The 19,286-nt window shown below is 52.1% G+C and overlaps 4 protein-coding genes across 4 annotated transcripts; 3 read left to right on the top strand and 1 right to left on the bottom strand.

The window, feature by feature from the left end:
• Nucleotides 1-2,082: 2,082 nt before the first annotated feature.
• Nucleotides 2,083-3,650, top strand: TRIREDRAFT_107742 (uncharacterized protein; the record flags this gene model as incomplete). Its single annotated transcript, XM_006965735.1, has 3 exons — nucleotides 2,083-2,287; nucleotides 2,635-2,913; nucleotides 3,022-3,650. The coding sequence occupies 3 exons, from the start codon at nucleotides 2,083-2,085 to the stop codon at nucleotides 3,648-3,650; spliced, it is 1,113 nt and encodes a 370-aa protein (XP_006965797.1).
• Nucleotides 3,651-9,668: 6,018 nt separating this feature from the next.
• Nucleotides 9,669-11,630, bottom strand: TRIREDRAFT_78301 (uncharacterized protein; the record flags this gene model as incomplete). The annotated part of the gene is made up of 4 exons (XM_006965570.1): nucleotides 11,443-11,630; nucleotides 11,275-11,358; nucleotides 10,811-11,207; nucleotides 9,669-10,720 (listed from the first exon to the last, which is right to left on the bottom strand). The coding sequence occupies exons 1-4, from the start codon at nucleotides 11,587-11,589 to the stop codon at nucleotides 9,669-9,671; spliced, it is 1,680 nt and encodes a 559-aa protein (XP_006965632.1). The 5' UTR covers nucleotides 11,590-11,630.
• Nucleotides 11,631-14,325: 2,695 nt separating this feature from the next.
• On the top strand, nucleotides 14,326-16,549 carry TRIREDRAFT_62323 (uncharacterized protein; the record flags this gene model as incomplete). The annotated part of the gene is made up of 4 exons (XM_006965734.1): nucleotides 14,326-14,695; nucleotides 15,107-15,297; nucleotides 15,345-15,430; nucleotides 15,508-16,549. 4 exons carry the CDS (start codon nucleotides 14,326-14,328, stop codon nucleotides 16,547-16,549), a joined length of 1,689 nt encoding a protein of 562 aa, XP_006965796.1.
• A 656-nt stretch (nucleotides 16,550-17,205) lies between these two features.
• TRIREDRAFT_48482 (uncharacterized protein) lies at nucleotides 17,206-18,351 on the top strand (the record flags this gene model as incomplete). The annotated part of the gene is made up of 2 exons (XM_006965733.1): nucleotides 17,206-17,357; nucleotides 17,419-18,351. 2 exons carry the CDS (start codon nucleotides 17,206-17,208, stop codon nucleotides 18,236-18,238), a joined length of 972 nt encoding a protein of 323 aa, XP_006965795.1. The 3' UTR covers nucleotides 18,239-18,351.
• Between the last annotated feature and the right edge of the window lie 935 nt (nucleotides 18,352-19,286).

Genomic DNA, 19,286 nt, shown 5'->3' with positions numbered 1-19,286 from the left:
ACAGGGGTCCCAAGGTACCCAAGAATCCGCGTTTCTGTTAACCTTCGCCAAATCCGTCAAACCAAGTCGCCGAGATACTAATGCAGACCCAGTTAAGCCCTTGCCAATACCTGTATGGTGGCCACTACTTACCCTGGAGACCTCGTAAGCCTACAAGCAGGGCCAGAACTCCTCCTACTCTGCGTCTAATGAAAGAGCCAAAACGTCCGCGCTATTCATGCCTGCAGTCTCGATCAAAAGAGGAAAAGAGGAGTCAAGCAAATAAGAACAAAAAAAAAAAAAAACACAAACGTTGAAGCAAGGTTGTGGATATCGCGGCACTTGGTTGTCTGGAGAATGCAAAATTTTTCCTCTTTTTTTACTGTTTCTTTTCTTTCGTCGGCTATTTGGCTGAATGTTGGGTGACGGGATGGCGCCATACTGACATCTACTCGGGCGAGCTTTCCGAACACCCATACAGGTGCAAAAAAGTTTTTACTTTACTGACGCTGAATTGGTGGAGTTCTTCTTATTGCAATTCTCTTCTCTGCCTCTGCCCCTTCTCGATTGTTGTTGTCTGCAGTAACAAAGTCGAATCACAAGTGCCCAAGCCAATGCAAGCACTACTGTCCGAAATTAGTGCTATACATAGCACAAGCCTGTGCACTGAAACGTCATAAAACGGACGGGGAGAGCATTAGTAGTAGTGCTAGCATTTCGTGGTTCGGCTTGGGTGCATTCGACAATGCGGGTCTTCCTTCTGGAAGCCTTCCGTATGCGGCATGGTCAAGCGGGAAGGCAAAACGAGGCTGAAGAGCTGTCCCGAAGAGGAAAAGAATCTTTCTCCGCTTCTCTTCTGTTCGTTGGGTCCGTCGGCTGATGCTGCGGTGGGGAAGGCCTTGCTTGACAACTTCAATCTTTGCTCTTTAATCCTTTGTTTTACTTTGATGAAGCTCGTCGAAGGCATCTATATCAGTGAGAAATGGCGGTCTCATGAGCCAATTGCCTTGTCTTTTGTTGCATCCATCACCAAGGCAGAACAGAAGCCTCAACCCGCCGGATGGATGCCGCGGCACCACCTGGACCGGTCTTCACATCCTGCTACCGCCGTGGTGTCAGGGCCGTTAGCCTCTGGGGCAGCCGAGACTGAGGCATGTGTTGACTAGTAGCGTCTCGCCGAAATCTTCCCGTGCTCGGGAACTCGATGCATGCGCGGACATGCTCAGAGGACGTCGAACGTAGTAGTATCTCCTCGATGACAGATCTGTCTTATCCCCACCACTACCGCTGAGTAGGTTCTGATGTTCTCCGTATGGCATGTACTTGAGGTATCTGTGGATTAATAGTGCCGGCTTTTAGGAGGAGGTCGTAGTGAGTTCGGGCACGACGTACCCCGTGGTTCGCGCCATTAGATCGGTTTGCAACGAGGCGTCATGTACGGAGCACCTCGAGTTACTAGTGAGAAAAAGAGGATCAAAGAGGCACGTCGCAGACGCGTCTCCATAGCCGCGCTTCTAGAGTAAGTTCATATTCGTACAGGTAGGGTCCAAGTAGACTCTCGGGGCGTGTACACTACATATACACACCACAGGTTCCGTAGCGGCTGGGTTTCGTGCACTCGAATCCGTGGCTTTACGTTCAACGGCTCTTGGGCGAGTGAGAAGCCGCCCCAATAATCCCTCCGGATCGCGAGTCCGTCGGCATATTAGGTACTTGTAGTAGAACCTCCTATCGTACATGTGCAAAAAACCTTGGCCATGCCTTGACGCAGATCAACATAGAAAAGTCATAAATAAGCACCGCTGGCGAAGAAAAGTGACTTCCATACTCGTACGTAGTAGGTATGATAGCAGTACTGGATTGGGCGGAGAAGAAGACAAAAAAAAAAAAAAAAAACTTCCCGAAGCATCCATAATGGGGCGTATCCAGTGGAGGAAAGCGTTGAAAAAAAAAAAGAAAAAAACCTTTGCCGATTGGAGGGAAACTATTTCCACTCTCCAAGAGTAGTTTCCGCGGTGGAACAGGAAATGGGGGGAAAAAAAAAAGGAAGGAAAAGAAAAATTGAAAATAAAGCAAAAAAAAAAGCCCCAAAAACTTCCAAAGATGCCAGCCTGTCGTGATAACTTGTACCCTGTCGCATGGTACTGTAGCCACATGCAGCTTTCACCGCCAGCAGCTCACATGTACGAGTCCATGTACCAAGACATGAGGGTCACTGAGAATTCGGATGAAATGCGGATGCATGTGCTCGCTGGGCTTGGCCATTGTATCGAGGACAAGCAGCTGGTTGATTGGCAGTGGACTCGGCGTATGCCTAAACCGTGTCGATGGCTGGTCAGTCGGCTACTGACCTCGCTGATGATGAGGCACGATGCCGCCGTAATAGAGGCTTCCCGCCCACTATCGCCGATGGCTTCTCCGTAGGCGAGGGTCTCACGTAACAGCCGCCAGGCTCGGTGGCAAGATGACGGCGGTCCCAAGCAGTTAGCGGTGTGTGTGCTACTTCGCAGCAGACGCGCCCATTCCATGCAGCAACCTATCTGCCCGGCTCATGCGTGAACGGAACACAGGAGGAAAGTGACACATACCTAGTACATACCTGGGGAGGGCACAATTAGACCCGGGATATTACTGTAGCATGCCGCTCTTGACAAGCCAGCAAAACCCTTGGCCATGCATTCGAGGTGCCTGAAGTACAGAAGAATAGAGCCATCACACCCAAGACACGACTTCGTGATGGCTGGCACCGCGACAATGCAAGAATGAGCGCGCAGGGCGGACACTTCACAAGAGCCGCTGAGGAGACAACGCCTCCGGCCTCCGGAATGCCCGTACGCGTGCAACTCCGACTTAAGTCGGCGCGGCCGCCGTCAGCCACGCTCAAGTCCGGCGGTGGCCGGCACACCATCGGTCTTGTCTGCCCCGTATCACACGGTGCGTCGTCTCTGATGACCTCCGTCCATCTGTCAAGTTCCCAAAGCCTTCGTCGGAAGACATAGGTGCGTATGTCGCCTAGACTGCATGGGTGATTCCTTCAGCCAGTCGCTGCCTCCTTCTCAGACCAATCTTTGCTCTTCCAATCACGAGAGATCATGATGTGGTTCGCAGCAACGCCCCTCCAACTGTACAAGTACGTCGGGCTGAGGTCACGGTGTCCGAACGGAGCCGGTTTGTTGCGGGTGCCTCGCTGGCGCGCACAAGTTCTCGTACCTGCTGGCTCTGGCACCGATATGCACGTATGTACATACATGTATCCCGCACTTGGTAACATGCCGGGCTTTCCTTGCCTTTTCCTCAACACGTCTGCCAATGAATTGACAGCTGATTCGGGGCGCGGCCATGTGCTACTGCGTCGCGTCCGCCCCTCAACGGATGCGCCGACTGGGGACTCGCATGCAGAGACGTGCTGTGCCAGGGGTCCCATTGGATTGGAATCTCGGATCAAGGCTCTAGTTTCGTGGGGCGCAGCGTCCTGCGAGTCTTGGCCAACAGGCGGCCCTGCATCGGAACAGCAGTCGAGCATATTGGAGATGGTGGTGATAATAACTCGTCACTTGCTCGACGCACAATTTCTTGGTAAGCTGAACCGGCACGAGATGACACCTTGGGCTTTGGCTGCAGTCGATTGCATCGGCGTGAAAAAATGCCTTAGGATTCAGGCGGTAGAGTGAACGCAGCATGGGCAACGTCACACCGTATCTGCAGTAGCGAAAATACCAAACTGGCGTCTCAACACGACAGTTGGATCCCGGAAGCTGTCCCCACCTAAGTCGGCTCATCAACACGCCCAAGGTCAGTGATTCCCCAAGGTCTTCGGATGCAACAAAGTACGAGTAATAGTACTCTTGGTCCGACATCCACTAGGCCGGACTAACCTCTGAGGGTTCTTTGTGGACAAGATTGAGGAGGAAAAAGAGAGCCATGACAAACCGCCACAAGCTGACGTCCCAACGTCACCAATTCCTCGATATAAAGCATCGATAATGGCATAAAACGCCACACGCAAGGATGAGGCCCCTAACTGCAGAGAATAGCATGTGACGCGAAATCGCCACGGCGTAGACAGCGGCTATTGGACGCATTCAGACGTTCCGATTTTGTAGTGTCAAGGCGCGTGGGGCTTCGGGAAGGGCAGATCCTGGTTCTTGAGCTGAGTCCAAGAGGTTGAAGCCTGTTCCTTGTCACGTCAACACGTCCAGCGCTGCGTCGTACAAGTACTACATACATTGATACCGCCTGTACGGACATGTGCGCTCCGTACTCGCACCTGTGAGCATCCAGCCACGGCGACGTTACTGGACGAGCAATCTCGGGCTTCGGCGATGTTGCCCAGGCCACTCATACTTCCCATTGACCGCATATCGTATTATATGAGCAGCATGGCCGTCAGCGGGCCAGGTTGAGCAAGCTGGACTAGCCACTTGGAATGACGTCTAGTAGTCAACTACAGACGCCATAGTGCATCTGATCCACCACCTGTTAGCACACGTTCCAATGATGGCTATTTGGTCGAGGTTGAAGGGCTTTGCTGATACTACCAGGCTCCTCGCTGCCTGGACTTGTTGACGCCTCTTTGCAATATCACTGAAGTGATGATCCCGAAGCACGGCAGAATCCATCCGAGACCAGCCAATTGTGTAGGCCCAGCTGCTCGATGGCAACCCGTTGGCACTATGCTAAGCTCCGTCTAGCTCGGCCATTTAGCAAATCGTGGCCTGAGACTTGGTCCAGACAAGCTAGATGGAGAAAGGAGGAGCCAAAGAGAGAAAAAAATCGTCGAGGCATGTGAGGGAGAAGAATCGAGTACAGCATGCAGAGGTACGCAGGTAATCCGGAGCACGAGTATCAAGGTAGGTAACTTCCGGCTAGTGGAAGCTGCGGTCCAAAGTACTACCTACCTTCGAAATACAGTAGCAGAAGTGGGATTAGCAGAGCCAAGGAAGGCGCTCTGCGCATTGAACGACAAAGTGCAGGTGCATACGAGTCTGGACGGAGTCTAGAAGTGGTGCTCCGTGCCTGCCGTGCTGGAACCATTGTCCAACCAAGGAAGGCAGTCCCCACAGCCTGCCGAGTCGGACATGGAAGAAAAAAAACGAGTTACGCTGCAAAATCCAGCGCTGGCCAAACTTCGACCTTACAACCACCGGCGATGGAAGCTTTCCAGCCATTCGCAGTGCTTCAAGCCGTATCTATAGCATCTGTTTGCTGGCCGTGCGGAACAGGCTGGGTCAGATATCCGACAGATATGCGGCTCTTGAGCTCTGCTGGCCTCAGCCATTGAGGGTCGCATTTGCTCTGACAACAAAACACCAATCATGCTTCCAGCCTGGGGTCTTTGTCTTGCAGCCTCTGCTATCACTGCTCCCTCCGACGCTCTGCATGATGGCACATGAAGATGGTGCGATGCCTCGCTATTACCAGTTCGTTGTTCGATGGGCCAATCGCTCAACCCGGTCGCTCTTTTCAAATCATGCCCTGGGATGTTGAGGCAATGTTGCATTTGCCAGTTATTGACTAGGCATGCACAGGCTCGGCGTCATCTGAGCTGGCCTATGAGAGCCCTTATCGACGATAAAGCCGCAGCATAGAGAAACGCACTTGTGCCTTGGACGATGCTGCATGAAATAGCCACAACGCCACCAGTCAGATTAGGCTAGAATTCAGCTGAGTTCTGGCACGCCTGCGGGGGGTCGTCTCGAGATAAGCCGAATGAACATGCGAGTTGATTTCAGACTGCGCCCTCGATCAGCCTCGAGTAAAAGAATACTACCGTCATGTTTGACTTGGCGTTCGTGCATAGGGCATCTTGACGGAGGTTCACAAGTGGCTGCTACACAGTTATGTGGGAAGAGGGTTGGATCGCGATGTGCACATAATATGGCCTCTATACCGACTTTTTCGAGCTTCCCAAACTGGTTACCGCCTTTCGCGTTCTGCCTTGCTACCACCCTCATGCGATCCTAGATCCGATCTGAGGGCCGACTGCGAAGTCGCCAGCTGGGAGCACTCCACCGAAGCGTCTGGCTCTAGTACTACCACGAGCAATCTTGCCGTCAGATCCAGGGTGGCCATTGTTGGCGTCAGCCTGTCGCAGGTTCTCTGGGAGGAGCAATGGGCCTCAGGATCCAAAGTCAAGGCAGCCAGGACCGTCTGATTCTTCCTCTACGAGCCGTGGCCAACAATCAAAGTACAACGGCAAAAGATGCGGACGGAACAGCCAACCCGAGAGCATTGTGCCGCAAAGTTATCGAGCTCGTAATGATGTGTGTTTCCTATTGTGGATTATGACATACCACCCTGGCCAAGCTGCTGGGACTTGCTTCTCCACACCCCGTCTTCATTTCGAATACGGAGCATCTCTGGTACTCGCACGCAGCTGGCAGCAAGACGCACGAAGTGAAGCCCAGACGGATTTGAGCCGTTTGGTCCGGGGACCTGGGCCCTCGCAAGCAACTCGTCGTGATTGCCTCCAAGCCGCCTCCTTATCGACCTCCCACGGACAGGATGTTGCAATCAGCTTGTGTTCCGCCCGCATATTGGCACAAGCACTTGTTGGTACGGCCTGCTGCGTGCGAGTACAAACGGCCCCCTTCGCTTCTGCCCGCATCTGCGGCTAATAATGAGCAGGGAACTGGCACGGGCGTATCAAAGTGCGGTGCAATCAAAAGAGCTCGTCTCCGAGCTCGCCTGTTCCCGCTTTGAGCAGCTGCTCCGACTGCGATTGACGACACGACACGCCCCCGTTTCTCCGTGCCTGCAATCCTCTCCTGAGCGTGCCCCTGGGTGTTGGAAATCTCGATTGCGGACGCCATGGGCGCGAATAAATGACTACTACCTGCTTTGCCGTATATCCAGCTGCTGCTTGCTTCTCTAGGAAGCACCGCTCACTTTATTCCAGACGCTGCAGCGGGCGTGTGCCAGCAGCTGCGAAGTATTCCGATGCGCATTTCCGTGAGCCATGACGCCTCTCCTGCTATTGCTCCCTCGTATGTACCCTTGGGAACCTTTACTCTCAAACATTATTGTGATACACACCGAAGGGAGAAAGCCCGCCAGCACTGGCGCTGTGTCGATACAAGGATTTAACTGCACAAGTGCTGCTACATATTTAATGACTTGCCAACATGCCTTGCAGCACTTCTTGTCTATCCCTCAGACCCCTAATTATACTGTACGGAGGAGACCCTTGGGGGAATCTGCTGCCCGCCCCGTTGCTGTAGCACCTCATCTCAAACCCCATGCCAACAACAGAATGGGGATACTACTTCCATCCATACTAATGCGTCTTACGACATGCACGGAGGCCGTGCACCGGCCACGTCGAGGAGGCCATTCCCGGTGACACTTCTGACACAATTACTGTACAGATGCACTGCTTGTACCCTGAGCAACAACGAGGATCAACCACTCATACACTCATACACGCCTGATAGGGACGAGGATCCCTTTCCCTTACGGTGCCTTTTCTTCCCTGTCTCTTTCTGATGCAGATGGCCAATCTCGCTTTACCTGGCCAATTTTGAAGTCAGGGTCTCTTTTCTCCCCGTTTTCGTGGAATGGCGTGTGCAGCTTTACGCCCCCTCGCAGCTCTCCGAGGCCCTGACTTGCATTGTGCTTCAATGGACGGCCGTGGATGCTTGCCTGCCTCTGCAGCTGTACAAGGCACGATGCTGCTCGTGCCGTTGCCGTTGCTGTTGAATGCTGCTTTCACTAATTAGAGCAGCAGCAGCAGAAGTATACATTCGATCTTGAAGTCCAAAGAGTCCCTTGCCCAAAGCCGGCTTCTCCATATCGCCGTGTCATTATACCGATGCCCAAACAACCATAGCCACGTTGTGATCTGCCTCCCATGGATGTATATGACATGGTCAGCCTCCCTAGGGGACCTGGTCCAGCCAAGCGATGGCTTACCGGGTGTTCTCTATCCAAGGGTCTTCTTCCGCAGCCCATCTCCCTCGTTCTGAACCGATGACAATCGTGGGCTTGTATCTGCGGATGTTCTTCCATGGGAACAGTCCACTGGTCTGTTTGAAAGAGACTCTGGCAGCTCACTGTGCGTCTAATCAGGTGGAGCGAAGGGAGTGAGCCAAGAACACCCGTAGTAGTATATGTCTCGTCCTCCCTCGTGGCCAACGTTGTCGAGACCGCTTGAATGGGTCACGATTATTGTGTTTTGCTCGGTAAACACGGGATATGCATATCGTTCTGTTTGAGTCTTGAGTCTCCGGTCTAGGTTGAGTATACATGCTCGCTCCATATAATGATGAACAAGTCAGAGGTGTAACATATTGTGATACACCAAGATATGTTCGTCAAAGTAAGGTATCGTGGGTTAGAAAATCAAGCTCTTCTATTTATAGGACGACCTATCACTATGGCGTCCCCCGGTAAATCTCCATGCCCTCTCCATGTCTGTTTCCTACAGGCCTAGCAAGTATCTACATACCAGTACTATGTGCATAGGTAGGTATGGATCGCTATATATATATATAGTATATTATAACAAGGGAAGGGGAGTCAGGCTCGCCAAAATTCAACGGCCGTCTCAGGTCATGCTCGCTACGCACGCTCCATGTCAAAAAATCCACGCGAGCGAGATACGAAGTACAAATGGTAACTGTGCAGTTGGAAAGCTTGCAAGCATGAGCTTCTTCTTTCTCGGTTCGAAGCAACAGCCGAAAGAAAGGTTCGGCATTGTGGAACTGATGTTATACACTGCAGTATATTGGGTGCTTCTCTCTTGGTGAGTGACGTTGAGGCATTTCTACATAGATACGTGGCATGACTCTGGAAGTCGGATGACTTGGGGAGGATAAAGGGGGAGTTCTTCATGGGGATGTCTGTGATACGAACTGAAGAAGAAGAACTATTCGTCCAGTTTGGGCGTCAAGTACTATATAGCAGTAAATACCTTATCCAACGAAAGGTGTGTTAATACGTGGTGAAGGAAAAGTGCCATCGTAGTAGAGATGGAATGTTCTTTAACTCGTGTTTCTTCGAATTGATTGCTCTGTAAATGTGAGCTGAACTGGAAGCATATCACGAGGCCAAGGCCAGGGAGAAGAGCAAAGTAGGCTTGCCCTGATATTCGCCGAAAAGTTCATATATCGCTACCCAAAAGATACTCCAGGTCATCATATAATAGAGTACACGCCAGTTCACACAAAGAGATTCACCTCAACTTCTTCAGTCAATGTGCCAATGCCGCTAATCTATTGAATGGAAAGCATTGTACCAAATGATCGCTTTTACATCAACCAGATTCTCGCGCTCTTTCTCTTTCCATTGCCGGTCAACCGTCGTCGACCCAGAGAGCCGTCGATACCTCTCCTGAACAAAAAGACACCCTCCTCTAGATAATAACCTGGTAGCCCATCAAAAAGAGAAAGAAAGTAAGAGATATGTTACAACCAAGTTCGCAAAATCTAATGAGAGTTTTGTTGTCCTTTCTCACCCGAATCATGATGAACGCCAGCCCATAGTCAAAACCCCGCGAGACCACAAAAGGAAAACTATTAGAATAAAGACTAAGATCAAAGGGAGGAGGCGTGTGAGAAAGGTCACAAACTTCCCGTGTGGAAAACTGAAGATGTGGCAACGGTTGCTGGAGAATTGGCTCAAGTCGAGTGACTTGTTAGAAGACATCCAACACGTGCATGAATGTGCGAAGACGCGCAGAGGAATCAAACTCAGTGCTCATGTTGATGCTCCTCGTGGGAGGATGCGCTGTCCCGTCGACTTGAGCATGCCGACGAAGTTTCGACAATACAGCATCCCTCTGCTTGGCAGTCATCGACGCACTCAAGGAGACACGGACGAAGCTGCTCATCCGACGCCCCATCGAGGGCAAGGGCAGCCGCGTCGCCATCGTGCTGGTGCTTGTTATCGAGGCAGAACTCGGGCTGAATAGTGGCGCTGTGAATGCCATAGGCATGTAGGCATCTCCGTGCTCTCTTAGCCAGCTGCATGTACTTCTCCCCGCTGTTTTTGTCGAACGGAAATGACACCTGGAGATGCATGCTGGCAATGATCTTGGTATCAGAGAGTTGCCAGACGTGGATGTGGTGGCAGCTGACGACTCCGGGCAGCCTCTCGATGTCTTGCCGGATATGAGAGATGCTAATATTCTCCGGAGTTGCTTGTAACAGGACACGGGAGGTGGCAAGCGTCAGAGGGATGGACGTCTTGAGAATGATGGCAGTAATGAGAAGCGACACTGCCGGGTCAGCGTAGAGCTTGCCGGGCCAGTTGGTGAGCCATATTATGAGCGCCGTAACAATGACACCGACATTTCCCAGCGCATCGCCAATCACATGCAGCATCATGGCATGCATGCCCATGTCGGCATGGTTGTGCCCGCTGACTTTGGAACCCGGCTTGATGGGGAGAGTGTGATGGTGATCATTGTGGATGTGGACGCTCGAATCCCGACGGCTTCTCGAATTCTTCGAAGTCGACCTACGAGTGTAGGAAAGCCGAGAACCCTTTGTGTCCTGAAGGAGTGGTGACGTCTCGTTCGGGCCGTTTTCCGCATCAGAACCGGGAGACTCATCGCCAGAACCGTTTGCGCAGACGGTTGACGACGCAGCCCTACTGACAGCGAGAATCTCCTGTCGGAAACTGGCCGGGTGAATGCTCATATCCTCAATGCTGGAGAAGCGGGAGTGCCCCTTGGTGGATTGGCGCTGGTGATCTCGGCCCCTAGAATGGGAGGTTCGGCTTGCTCTGGTGTTGGATTCGTCTCGATTCGTGGATTCGTCGCCGAAGTGAATGCGCCTAGCGGTCTCGGGACTCTCCGTGCTGGCTCGACCTCCTACCATGCTGGCTCGACCTCCTACCATGCTGGCTCTCCTGACAATCACCTCGGGAAGCACGTCGCCAACGGGCCCATACTCATCAGCAATGCTTGAAGTACCGTCGCGCTGGCCATGGGCATGAGAATGCGAGTGGTCGTGTCCGTGTGCGTGTCCGTGTGCGTGTCCCTCTTCATGGTCGTGGTCGTGATCGTGGTCATGGTCGTCCCCATGGTCGTGCCCGTGTCCTCCCAAGACGACAAAGCCCAGCAAGTTGGAGAAGAGGCCGGCGCAGCCCACGATCAGGATAAGCTTGGGGTTGTTGATTTCGGGCGGTTCGACGAAGCGCGTCAGGGCTTCAAGAATGATGGAGACGCAGAGAGCAATCAAGAAGACGGCGTTGAAGAAGGCACCGAGAATCTCGGCTCGAACCCACTGCGAGAAACCACTTGTCAGCCGTGTTCCGTTCTCGGGCCCGGTTTGCGCAAAGCCCATTACTTACCCCAAAGGTGAACTCGTCGGTTGTAGCTTTCTGAGAGGCAATGACCGCCCACAGACCGATCGCCAGAGAGATGATATCATTCAGCTAGGAAACAATTAGCAGCGAGCTTCCCCTTACTTCCAACGTCCATATCGCCGCGAGAAAAGGAGAGGCTATGGCGCATCGTACCATGTGGAAGGCGTCGGCCGTCAGCGCCAGGGAATGCGCCAGGAAACCGCAAATCAGCTCGAGCAGAAAGAAGGCCGTGTCAATAGCGATCATGACCTTGATGCGGGTGCTCTTGGACCACACCAGCCGGGAGGAGGAGTTTGCCATTGCGACGAGGGTTGAAGCGCCAAAGCTGGCGCGCCGTGTCCGGAAGCTGCAGAAGGAAACGGCACTTGATCTAGGTTGGCGAGGAGAATCGAAGCAGAGAGAGCGACGATGGCTCTCGAGAGGCGACGAGAAGGGCAGGCAGATATACACAATCGCCTCTGGAATTTTTCCGCCCTCGGGATCGGACGTGTGTGTTGTGTGGAAGAGAATCAAATGCGCCTTCGCGAATCGAGTTGGCAGTCGAAATGCTGTTGGTCGCAGGTGGGGTCGCCAGCGTCAGACCACTGTAATCCAATGGCAGACGCTGGAAGCACAGGCTAGAAGGTCGCCGTCAGTGGCGCTGGGGCTGCAAGATGCTGCGCTCCAGAGCACTAAGCAGGTTGACAATAGTAGCATCAATCAATGCGCGGGTTGCTGCGAGCTGGCCCTGCGAGGCGTGTTTGGATTGTTGTGAGGCGGGCGGGCATCGGCATGCATGCATGCATGTATGCAGAGGAGAGAATACTCGTAGAAGACGAGAGACAGGCACGTGAGAGAGAATCAGGCACAGTGTCGTCCGAGCTGCTGAGGTAATGATGACAGCAGGGGGGGAATCGGAGAGAAGCGTCGCCCGCAGAGAGCAGCAGCACCTCAAGCTTTGCCACTGGGTTGAGAATCTAAAGGGTAAGTAGGTGACCAACAGCCCAGCCACATAGACAAAGTTCTCAATAGAGTCAAGAGGCTGGTCATCAACTCTATGCCTCGAGCTAATAGATACTGCTTGCTAAAGGAGTCCGGGTCGCTTGTGTCATATTATACCTATCTCAAGCCATGTTGCCTCGCCTTAGTCATACCTCCCTCCCTCCCTCCCCCGTCGTGGGCAACTCGGAAGTACGAAGCCTTCACACTCACCTCACAGTCGGAGGATCATACAGTATATCCGCTTGTGCAAGAATTCAAACATTGTACTGTCCACAGAAATTGAAGCCTTTGAACAATTGACTTACAATATAGTACCGCAAGAGTCTTCATTTCCATGCAGTATTGAATCAAAGACTTACACTGCCTAAGTGCCATCGGTGCCTACCTAGGTACCTAGGTAGTATGTTCTGTGAAGCCCTCATGAGACTGCTTGTGTTTACGGCTTCCATGTTCCTGCATCACGATGCTACTGTCGCATGCAAGCATCATCGCGATCGCCTTGCACTGTGCAGATACGAACCAGCATGACCAGCACCTGAATTCCAGCGGTCAAACTGCAGCTCGGTCCCCATCGGCTCGGCGGGACATCGCTCTCCCGTCAACACGAACACGACATCATCCATCGCCTTGAGTGGCAACAGGCCACGACGTCAACCAGCCCTCAAGGCACGTTTGGGCACCCGAAATAGGAGGGAGTCGATCTAGATCGAATGTCACTCTGCTGCGCGGTGCATATGCATGGTCAACATGCAGGTATTCCAGGTTGACAAACGGCTGTTTGAGAAACTATGGCAGTGAATGCGCGAAGCCCAAACACAAGCGTCTCGTGTTGATGTGCACCATCTTGATCATAAGCCAGTTACTTACACTGCTCGACCTGTTTCAGTGACGTGCCTCGTACATTCTTTGGGAGACCTCTCATGCGCATTACCGAGAGATCATTCCATTGACAATGCTTCCTTGCCAGCAATTACCCCATCAGTCAGGCCACTCCGAAGCATTAGGCGGTATCACAGGGTAGTGAGCCCGAAGCCTCATGGATTGGACTGACATCAAGCATGGCACGCAGCGCTACACAACAGCTTCCCAACTCCAGAAACCCCTCATTTCAATGCACGAATCTCAGTCGAGGCCATCGATAGGTCTACGGATCACGTAAAAGGAGTCTTAACCCTTGCAGTCCATTGACCGGTGAGAGCTTCGAATGTCGTGCTACCCTGAAGAAAACGGCCGCTCGATGGATGCATTTCAGCAAGCGGGCAAGCAACTCGAAGAAACTGCAGCCCCCAATGCCGATATCATCGTGTTACAGGACAGCCCTCGAAAGACTTTCTCACGTTTGCAAATGAATGGACGGCCGTTGGACGCCAATAATCACTTGAGACATGACACGTAGAATAGATAGAGTCCATCCTCCTGGGATCTGATGTCAACAACTCATCCGCATTCCACGGGCTGAGAATCTCACGCACAACTCGGAAACTCAAACTCAAAAAATCATACCAAGACGACTCTCTTATTATATGATGAGAATACGTTAGGACTCGTAGACTCCACAGTCTTGAATCTGCAACACATGTCGTTGGACTTAAAACCCCCCCATCAGGCCTTACCCATCTTTGCCGCCCAAACCCCTGCTCGTGTAAGAGACAACGAATAGGACATGTGCCGAGCCGCCCAGTCTGCCTCTACATTCTGCACCACCTGAAGAAAGTTTACAGAGGACAACCAACAGCGTAGTATCAGGCCTTGTTGAACCAATGCTTTAAAACTTCCGTACTCGATTGCCCCCCTTTGCCCCCCCATGTAAGAAGCGCTGGAACCCTTGGGCTTTGCGCAATAGGATGCATTGCTGCCTTTGGGAAGAGGCAGTGCCCGTTTTGCTGCCAGGGGGGCGATCCTCTAGGACTGGACGCCCATTTCTTCCTCCACGAGGGTCTCTTCGTGTTGAATCACAGTTTGCTTGTCTTCCGTGTAATTGTTCCATTCCTTCTATACGTGTGCCACCTCGTCTTCCTCAGCGGTGCCCATCTTACAGCGACAAAAAGAAGAGACATGCCCGGCACTACCAACTTCGATGTAATCCAAGCCGTCCCCCGCGTGGCAACGCTCATATACCAAACCCACCAGCTATGGCAAGAAATCAAGGAGGTCCCTGAGGGGATCCAAAGCCTCGTGGACCACCTCAAAGCCCTCGAGCCAATCTTTGCAGACATTGAAGACCAGTTCAGCCACGATGAAGCCTCTGCGCCGTTCAAGAACTGTCTCGATCTGTCGAGGAAGGCGCACGACTCTCTGGGCGCGCTGGTTGCGGATATGAGGACGCAGCTGCAGGCCAATAAGCGACTCAGGCGCAAGTATGCGGCCGTCAAGGTTGTCCTCAATAAGACTGTCTTGACGAGGCTGGAGCAGAGTCTTTCGCGGTGTATGAATTTTTTGCAGTTGGCTATTCAGGCGTACCAGATGTGAGCTTGAGACTTCATGGTTCCAAGTCGACTTGTTTACATGGAATGTGATTCTAAAGCTTGGATCACTAGGGCAATGCTCCGAAAGCTAAGCTTAAACACCCAGACGTTGGCAGTGCGAGTTCAGCCACAGCATCAGAGCCAGATCTCCCGCTCCCCCTCACCACAACTGGAAGAGAAAATGCCCCAGGAACAGATTGAAACAGATGAGGAGATTTTGCCGACTCATGATGTGGTGGCGAGATCGAAGAACACGACAGAGATGTTCACTCTCAATTTGGCACACTATGTCAAATTTGCTCTGGCTCGTACCAAATCAACCGGCGCTTGGCAAGCACAGCTACAGATACCAGGATGGCTTTCAACTTCAGTTTACGAGCTGATATCAGCCCCGGCTGTCGCGGGATGGACGTATACCTATCGCGTATACAACGTGATACCAGATAACTCAGAAATCATCCTCAAGGTCAAAAGGGGGGATCTGGTTGGCGTTCGGCAGATGTTTAGCAGCAAGCAAGCATCCCCGTTCGATAAGAGTCAGAGAGGAGATTCCCTTTTACATGTATGTATGTCCGACTACCAGTTGAGACCGAAACTGACTTCTCTCAGTACGCGGCCTCCAATAGACAGTATGAAATATGCCAGCTTCTACTCCAATTAGGCCTTCAACCATTGCTCGATAATAGAGGAAGATAGTACGTCCTATATGCAGTTGCAATCCGCGTCCGCTAACATGCATAAACAGCTCTTCCCCTGCCGAGTCTATAGCCAGTGATATGGTGAAGACGATCGTGCAGAAGTGGACCTGGCCTGCCAGTTCACATCCAAAGAGAATAGCGGACCTATTCGCAACATATCTCCAAGAGCCTCACTCTTTACCCGCCGAAAGGCTTCTGGACTTTATCCGAGATTTCGCACCAGATGACAGATTGCTCTCCAATTTTCGAAGCTTATTCATGCCGAACTATTATCTGCGTCTGCTGAGAGACCGGCTTGAAGCTGTTCGCTTGGGGGCATTCAATGTCTTGGACGCGAGAACGTTTGGGAGCCTTCTTTCGGAAGATATGACCTTTTCCAAGGAAGATGTCAGCCAGTCGACTCGCGAGAAGGTCTCTCTGGTACATTCGGCAGCTTTGGCATTTGGCTCTCGATACCCAGAGACATTGTTGTCTTACCAAAAGCCGCGGCCTTGGCTGCATGCATACGATGAAGATTGGGGAGATGTCGTCATCAAGGTAGCCTCAGTAGCTACCCTCGATGATCTTACCAGCATCGAAACAATTGTGCCTTGGGACGCTTATGAGGTCACGGCATGGGAGGGCACGCCCTTGATGTCGCTCATCGGAGGGGCGCTGTGCTACTTGTGTCCCAACATTAGCTTTAATCACTGGGACGAGCTCTTTCACGGGTGTTTGCACAAATGGCTTCTGCTGCTGGACACAGCTCGAGTTGATCTAGTCGAATACGGCAAGAGGGAGACTTCGATCCTTCATGGCCTTCAGAAGAACACTAAAGGTGCTTTCGACGCCGACGCAATTGATGCTTCGAGAACCATGCTGCGGCATCCTATGACTCGAGGCACCCCGAAAGCCAAGCTATATCACATTGGTCTCAAGAACGGCCACATGGATTGTGTCGACAGATCTGGCGAACAATACTGGATACCCTTTCGAATAATAGATCTCCAGACTGGCCCAACCCCAGGCGATTGGAAGTTGAAATGGGCTCCAGAATTCGAGCATATGGCGTGCCAGTTCTGGGACTTGATGGAGACCAAACAAAAGGTCATGCCTGGAGCTTGGGTAGATTGGTGAAAGGGCTCGTGTTGGTACGAGTGCTTCAGAAGAGGTTGGCGCTCGTGGATTCTTGCCTGCTATAATTGGTAGGCTACGTTTGCGATAATAACTGAACTGGCGCCGATGAATATGCCCATCAATGCTATTTCCCGCTCACGGGGTGTAATTGTAGACACTTGTGCACACATACATATACGGGTCGTAGGAATCACCGAAATACCTTGCATCTCGATCTGTCACGAGGTAGAACTCGAATCAAGGGGTTTGTGTAAAGCCATTGAAATAGAGAGATTATATGGTGGTGGCACGGATACGACATTAGTAATTTCCACAGCTTCATGTTTTGACTCAAATCAATAGTAGCTTTCCGGCCTCTGATTAGCAGAGATGAGTAGTACCTCGCCTGTGACGTATTACGACCTATGCTAGCACCTTCCTTCTTATCGAAGAAGGTTTATGAAGGTTCTTGCTTAAAGATGATGTCCACTACTGTGAGTAACCCCGCATATGAGGCGGGGCCGCGACTGCTTAAATCTGGGCCTCACCTGCTTCTTCGTGAGCCGTAATTGTTCGAATTGCTATTGAGTTATATTTATCTATCTCCAGGTAGATTTGGTTTACATTTGTCAAGGCATAACTTGACAGATAGCTCTGGAGAGCTCAGTTCGCACGAAATGGATACTAGACCGGCTTCAAAGGCAGGCTCGTGGTATGAGAAGACTCCGGCCAAGTTGATGAAAACTCTCGACAACTATCTGGCGGACGTTCCTGAAACCGTCGACGGTTCTTCACTGCCTATACCGGGGGCTCGAGTCATCATCGCACCGTAAGTCATCCCCATCTACGAGGGCTCCATCTGGCAAACTACAACTCATATGTCTATAAAGACACGCAGGATATGCCTACTCCGGGCCTAACGCTGCCTGGGCGTACAGCTGCCTCGATCTGAGCAAGGCAAAGCGGGTATTTATTCTTGGACCGTCTCACACTTACGGCTTGTCTGGCTGCGCTGTCACAACGTTTTCAAAGTGGGCCACACCATTCGGCGACTTCACTGTTGATAGGGATGTCCTCGAGCGAGTTAAGGAAGCAGGCGGAATGGGTGATGTGCCACCGGAGAACGATGTCGCGGAACATTCTCTCGAGATGCACTTGCCATATCTCTACAAGCGCTGCCAACAGACCTTTGAGTCTCCCGAAGACTTTCCAACGATTGTCCCCATAATCGTCGGAAGTCTGAGTCGATCACGTGAGAAGGATGTCGGCCGAGTGCTTTTGTCCTATCTCAAGGACGAGGAAAATGCCTTCATTATCAGCTCAGACTTCTGTCACTGGGGCACGCGGTTCGGCTATGCCGTTTACTCCCCCAATGGGGACATCCAAAGATTGACGACTCTGCACGATTATAGCCCAAAGCCATCTGGTCCTCCCATCTACGAGACGATTCGCCTGCTCGATGAAGCGGCTATGGATGCTGTCAAGAGCGGCAGTCATGATGCCTTTGTCGAAAACCTTCGACATACTGGAAACACGGTGTGCGGGAGACATCCTATTGGAGTTGCCATGGCTGCCCTTGAGCTTTACGCCAAGGAGCTCAACGAGGAAGACAAGAGCCGCTTCAAGATTGTGAAATATGACCGCAGCAGTGAAGTCGTTTGGCCTGATGACTCAAGCGTTAGTTATGTTTCCGCATATGCGGTTCTGTGAGTGCAAGAGATGGAATTAGTAACTGAGTAATCGGGTGAATAATATGGTCTGAATTATAGCACTATGCTGTTACCTAGGTTTCTGCTAGGGCGTCTCTTATAGATTTCGTTCTGAACTCGCTTTGTCAACGCCATTCTGCAGAGTGATACTCCTGCAGCTCAACCCAATGTTGGCTGCAATTCAGTGCCTCGCCCACTATTCGAATCCTGCCAATTCGCTTTCACCTCTCAGGAGCTTGTTGGACAGGGTCGTCATAATCATTGCGGTCATCTGAATAATATCCTGTTTTCATTGAAGCGATGGTCAACATCGTCGTGGTCTGAAGTATTATGCATCTGCAACTATCCGATCCGTCGTTGGGCCTCACTGAGCGTGGAGGCAGTGTCGAGGATTGTCGCCTAACCAGTGAGGCTGCCCGCATGTTCTATTTTAAGACGCCCGTGTCAATGCTGACGGCCATGCCGTTACGCAGCAAGGAGTGGCGCAAGACGGGCGGCGCTATTGCCGTCGTCAGCGTGAAGAGTTGGGGAAACCAAGCTGGAGCTCTGCAGCTCGGTGTGTCTGGCGAAGAATCGAAGAATCGAAGCCATTCGCTAGCAGCACCATCCCGTGTGGATGGCGATTGTCCGATCGACTGTCCAGCCGAAGCTCAAACAAGCGCAGCAATTTCATCAGCGACTCGGGACAAACCAAGCAAAGAAAAGGCACGCACCAAACAGGCATGGCGGTGATCCCCTGGCGCTACCAGCTGCTACCCCCCCGTATTCTGCGGTGCAATCTCTGCGACTCATCAAAACCCTGGCAGGGACCCGATGCCACACCCGCCCATTCAGCCAGGGCAAACTCCATGCACGCCACTGGCCGGCCGTCCACTAGCCTGCGTCGTGCTGCAGCTGCTGGTCCAATCACGGCCGCTGGTTGTCGAGACCATCTGACGGCTGGAGCGAGGATGAAGAAGGGAGAGAGACAAAGCAAAGGCGAGAATGCGCCTTGCCCCAGGATTCGATGCGGCTGCTGGCGGCTGATTGCCTGCTGTTGAGGGCGTCTT

The sequence above is a fragment of the Trichoderma reesei genome (genome assembly GCF_000167675.1).
Source record: "Trichoderma reesei QM6a unplaced genomic scaffold TRIREscaffold_10, whole genome shotgun sequence".
Taxonomy (NCBI): domain Eukaryota; kingdom Fungi; phylum Ascomycota; class Sordariomycetes; order Hypocreales; family Hypocreaceae; genus Trichoderma; species Trichoderma reesei.
This window is presented reverse-complemented; position numbering and strand designations above follow the sequence as displayed.